Source organism: Vespa velutina, chromosome 11 (genome assembly GCF_912470025.1).
Source record: "Vespa velutina chromosome 11, iVesVel2.1, whole genome shotgun sequence".
In the NCBI taxonomy this organism is placed as follows: domain Eukaryota; kingdom Metazoa; phylum Arthropoda; class Insecta; order Hymenoptera; family Vespidae; genus Vespa; species Vespa velutina.
The window spans coordinates 6439589-6444588 of record NC_062198.1 but is presented as its reverse complement, the minus strand read 5'-3'; the positions used below and the strand labels follow the sequence as shown (position 1 = coordinate 6444588).

Here is a 5000-nt window from a genome sequence, read left to right as displayed (position 1 = left end):
ACAACTTTTTTATCGACGTATCGTCGATAAGCGCGATTCTTTCATTATCGACAAGTATAAAGCGATGCCTATTTTCAGGCGTCGATATAATAATTGCGAATAAATTTTATTGTTTCTCTCAAAAAAAAAAAAAAAAGAAATTAATAAATAAATAAATATCATTTTCGTTTAGGTTACGACTGGACGTTACTTCCAGTTACTTCCCGTGCCGGGAGTCGTAGGAGCGCACACGTGAAACGACCGATGAACGCTTTTATGGTTTGGGCACAGGCAGCAAGACGAAGATTGGCCGATCAGTATCCTCAATTGCATAATGCCGAATTATCGAAAACTTTGGGAAAATTATGGAGGTAATTATTTCGAAACAACAAGACGTTACTTTTTCTTCCTTTTCCATCTCATTTCTTTTTTCTTGTCTTTTCTTTTCTTTTTCCTTTTCTTTTCGATAGAATTTTAAGCGACGGCGAGAAGCAACCATTCATCGAGGAAGCCGAGAGACTTAGGAACGCTCATAAAAAGCAACACCCACATTACAAGGTTTACAAAATTGATCAAAATCAATATCTCCCCTCCTCCTCCCCCCCCCACCCGAATGCATTAATTAAAGCTCCCCTTGAATTTCGTATTATCCATAAATTTTTCAGTATCAGCCACGACGTAGAAAACCAAAATCGGACGAGCAATTGATCAATCCGATTAATCGTGGTTTATCATCGGTCGTTACGCCATTGGAAACTAACGTTCCAATTACGACGGATTGTAATTACGCACGTTTATACACAGAGAACGAAAATATTAAGATTTACGATAGACCGACAACGACAACGTATCAGGATACAAAAACAACGTACGATTTGTCAAGAGGATCTTGGAGCATAAACGAAACAATTAAATATCCTATGGATCATCATTTGCATCATCATCATTTGCATCATCATAACAATAATAATAATAATAATAATAATAGTAATAATAATAATAATAGTAATAATAGTAATAATAGTAATAATAGTAATAGTAATAGTAATAGTAATAGTAATAGCAATAGTAATAGCAATAGCAGTAATAATAATAATAATACCAGCAAAAGTTATGATTCCACGAGCAAATATGACGTTAACATGAAAAATTATAATGACGTTAAGTGTCACGATACCATCAAGTATCATCACAATCATAATAATCATCATCATCATCATCATCATCATCATCATCAAATTCCTTCTACGAACAAGTCTCACGAGATTCTAACCATCGGTAAATATCACAATGAAACGATCTCGAAATATTCCGAATCACCGGATGGAAAGTCTTACGAGATACCGAAGTATAACGATGTCAAAGGTTACAATGAAAGTTTTAAATATCCGAACGACATTATGACTACAAATGGCAAATCTTATGCTTGCATACACGGACAATATTATCCGAATATAACCGAAGCGTATAACGTGCAAGAGGAAAATGATTATCAAGCACAAACCATGACACCCCATACATTTTATCCGTATATATCGGCGACCATGTCTCAGGCACCTTATTACATGGGCCCACGATAAATATATATATATATATATATATATCTTACTCTCTCTCTCTCTCTCTCTCTCTTAGGAGCAATTCGATTTTTTTTTCTTTTTTATTCTTTTCTATTCGAAAAAAAGAGATAATCAAAGAGATTTCTTTTTCGAAATTTTCCTTATGTGAAAATAATAATAAGACATATATGTATATATATACATATACATATTTGTCGATAATCCTAAGATGATTTTTCTTCGATCTTTTAGATCTATCATTGGAATATTTATTCACGTATATTAATGATTTATTATTATTATTATTATTATTATTATTATTATTATTATTAGTGTAAAATATTTTTTTTTCTTTTTTTATTATCATGATTGACAAGTGGTAAGTGTGCTCGTTCGTTCTAGTCCCCCCACCCTCAATCCCTACCCCACTCTCCGCGAAATAAATTATGTGTTATATTGTTTTTTGAACCTTTGGATCATCACAGACGACTAAATTATTATTATTATTATGATTATTATTATTATTATTATTATTATTATTAATATTATAATCAATGCGATAATAATGAATTCGTGATATATATATATATATATCACGTATATGTATTTGTATCGGAGAAGGAAAAAGATGGATGATGGAAAGCAGTTTTAAAAATAAAATAAATTAAACACCCTTGTTTTTTGTCCTTTTTAATAATCATTCTTTCATTATCTCTTTTTATATCTCTATATATCACTTTTTATATATCACTCTATATATCACTTGTTTTTATCTTTTTTTTCGTTTTTTTCTTTGTTTTTTTTCTGTTTTTTTTTTTCTTTTTTTTTTTTATCTTTTTCCTATTTTTTATTTCCACTTTTTTCGTTTGCTTGTTTCTTTAATTCTCTGTATATACTCTATTCGCATGGATTTTTCCAATAAAATACACAAATTCATAAAATATCCATCTAATTGTATTATTTTAGAAATCCCCGTCAAAGTTTTTCTTACGAGATCTTCCAAAATATTACGACGTTTCATATTTATTTATGATATAAATATGACGCACGAGAGATACAAAAGGATTGATATAAAAAAAAAAAAAAAAAAAAAAAAAAAAAAAAAGAAAGAAAGAAAAAAAAAAGAAAAAAAAAAGAGAAAGAAGATATTAAATTATTTATCTATATACTATGAGTATAATTGAGAAAAGAAGAGATTTATAATAATATTCCCTCATCTTAATTCCCTCTGAGGCTTAATCAATCGTTTCCTTTTTCTTAATGTAACGTGAGATAAACGAATTGTGCGTTAAAATGATAAACGATTGAAGTTCTTTTTCTTTTTTCTTTTTTTTTTTTTTTTTTTTTTTTTTTTTTTTTTTTTTTTTCTCGAAAGTAGATAAAAAATAAAATAAAATAAAAAAGAAAAAGAAAATAATCGAAGGAAGAAAAAAAGAAAAGAAAAGGAAAGAAAGAAAAGAAGAAACACGGAAAAAAAAAAAAAGGAAAGAAAACCTAATCAACGACATTACAAATCTATTCGTCCCGATTAATAACAGCGGCTAATTCATTAATTTGATTTCTATTGGCGTGCATGAATGCTTTAGCGGTCCATATCATGTCCGCCAATATTTCATCCTTCTTCTCGTCCATGGCTATTTCAATTGATAATTGCGGACTAAATCTATAATATGGTACGCCAATCATAGAACACCAGGTTCTAGCACGATCAACTACCCTTCCATCGCTAGCCGTAGCTTGATCTACAAGTAAAGATCCCAATGCTGTTATACCCATGGCCACTTTAGCCGTATCCCATAAACCCTCTGGTCTAAACACATCTATATCGGTTAATGGTTCAACCGGTATTAATCCTGTACCCAAGGATACAACCAATGACAATGGTATAACCTCGGATTCTCGTTTGACGGCCTTCAATGCCAAATTATATTCGTGTATCTCCGTTATGGCATCTAATGTCGGATTATTGGCAATAAGTCCACCATCGAGAAATCTACCGAAAGCACGAAAATATGATGGCGCTGCACCAGTAGCACGTGCTGCCTTCCATAATAATTGTTCACCTGGTGATAATGTATCTTTGAAATCTGTATTCCTTGGTACGTCTAATAATTCACTCGGTGATTCATAATTACGAAAAAGATGTAAATCAACGGGTTTACGATCGGCCAATACACCTGTTATCATTAATTTAGGTCTTTCTATGTCGGCCATTACCGTTTCCGGACCTAAACAATCCTTTAATATATTCTCTAAGCCCTCACTGTTGTAAGGTCTAAAACCTACGAAAGCATCCTCCTTGATACGAAAATATAAAGCTTGACATTCCTTCAATGATTTCCCTGATGCCAAACCAAGTGCTAAAATTCCACCGGTTGAAGTACCGGCAACCCAATCGAAACATTCTATTACAGGTTTCTTCAATATCGATTCAATTTCTAACAAGGTTTGTATCAATACCAATCCACGTATTCCACCACCGTCGAGACATAATAATCTTCCACCTTTCATCTTTCTTCTTCCAAATGACGCCATTACTTCCATACCGGATACATGTAACATTTGATCCAATGTAGTACGTGGTATAGATCTTGGTACTTCATTCAATCTAATACCATTATAATTCTCATTGTATTTACATCCTATATTACAATCCTTCATCTCGTATGGACAACGTTGTGCACCAACGGCATGTAAGATATAAAGTATCTTTTGACCATCGTTATTATTAAGATTAATCATGTGTCTTGGTGTTTCGGATTTCCAATTTCTTGCATTTATGTCAGCTCCAAATCCAATGAGAACTTGTACAATTGGTATGGTCCCTGATGACACGGCCAAATGTAATGGAGTATTACCATCCTGATCGACTTTGTTTACGGAAGCCATATGACTCAATAGAGCCACCACGCAATCCAAACGTTTTCTTATAACCATAACGTGTAAAGCTGTACGTCCTTGAAAATTTACAGCGTCTATGTCAACGTGATGCTCGATCAGAGCATTTACGACCGGTCTACTATGAGACCAATGTAACGGTGTACCACCAAATCTCATGTCTTCCGAATAAAGGACATTAGGTGTATTATGTAAGAAATCACCTACGTATCCTGGACTAGAGGGTTGTCCATCAGACGGTGGTATATTAACGTCTGCTCCAATTAATAAAAGTGCCTTCACGCATTCTGGTTCATCGTTCATACAAGCGATATGTAAAGGCGTATAACCATCATTATTTCTACTATTTAAACTATTAGATAAACCTTTAATCGTTAAAATAATATCTTTGGTTGATGTAGCAGCATAATGATAGACCGTGTTCCCTTGTTTATCGGTATGTTCCAATGAGCTATTAGCAGCTTTTAACATTTGTACAGTTCGCAAATTTTTTGTTTGTACTGCTACCTGCAACGGCGATACTCCTGTATCTAAATCGCTGCTATTCAATTGACTATTTACCAC

The 5000-nt window shown here is 32.7% G+C and overlaps 2 protein-coding genes across 3 annotated transcripts in view; one reads left to right on the top strand and one right to left on the bottom strand.

Moving 5' to 3' along the window:
- LOC124952761 (sex-determining region Y protein-like) overlaps nt 1-1639 on the top strand; it is an 8369-nt gene extending 6730 nt beyond the window's left edge. For both annotated transcript variants that reach the window (XM_047503092.1, XM_047503091.1), the window contains exons 3-5: nt 173-350; nt 450-537; nt 645-1639. In XM_047503092.1, coding sequence (XP_047359048.1) covers nt 173-350; nt 450-537; nt 645-1559 — 1181 coding nt within the window. In that variant the 3' untranslated portion in view covers nt 1560-1639. The remainder of the gene's footprint in view (nt 1-172; nt 351-449; nt 538-644) is intronic.
- Nucleotides 1640-2310: 671 nt separating this feature from the next.
- The window catches only part of LOC124952760 (85/88 kDa calcium-independent phospholipase A2), a 3774-nt gene continuing 1084 nt past the window's right edge, over nt 2311-5000 (bottom strand). The window contains exon 4 of the mRNA XM_047503090.1: nt 2311-5000. This exon is cut by the window's right edge and continues 114 nt beyond it. Coding sequence (XP_047359046.1) covers nt 3054-5000 — 1947 coding nt within the window. The 3' untranslated portion in view covers nt 2311-3053.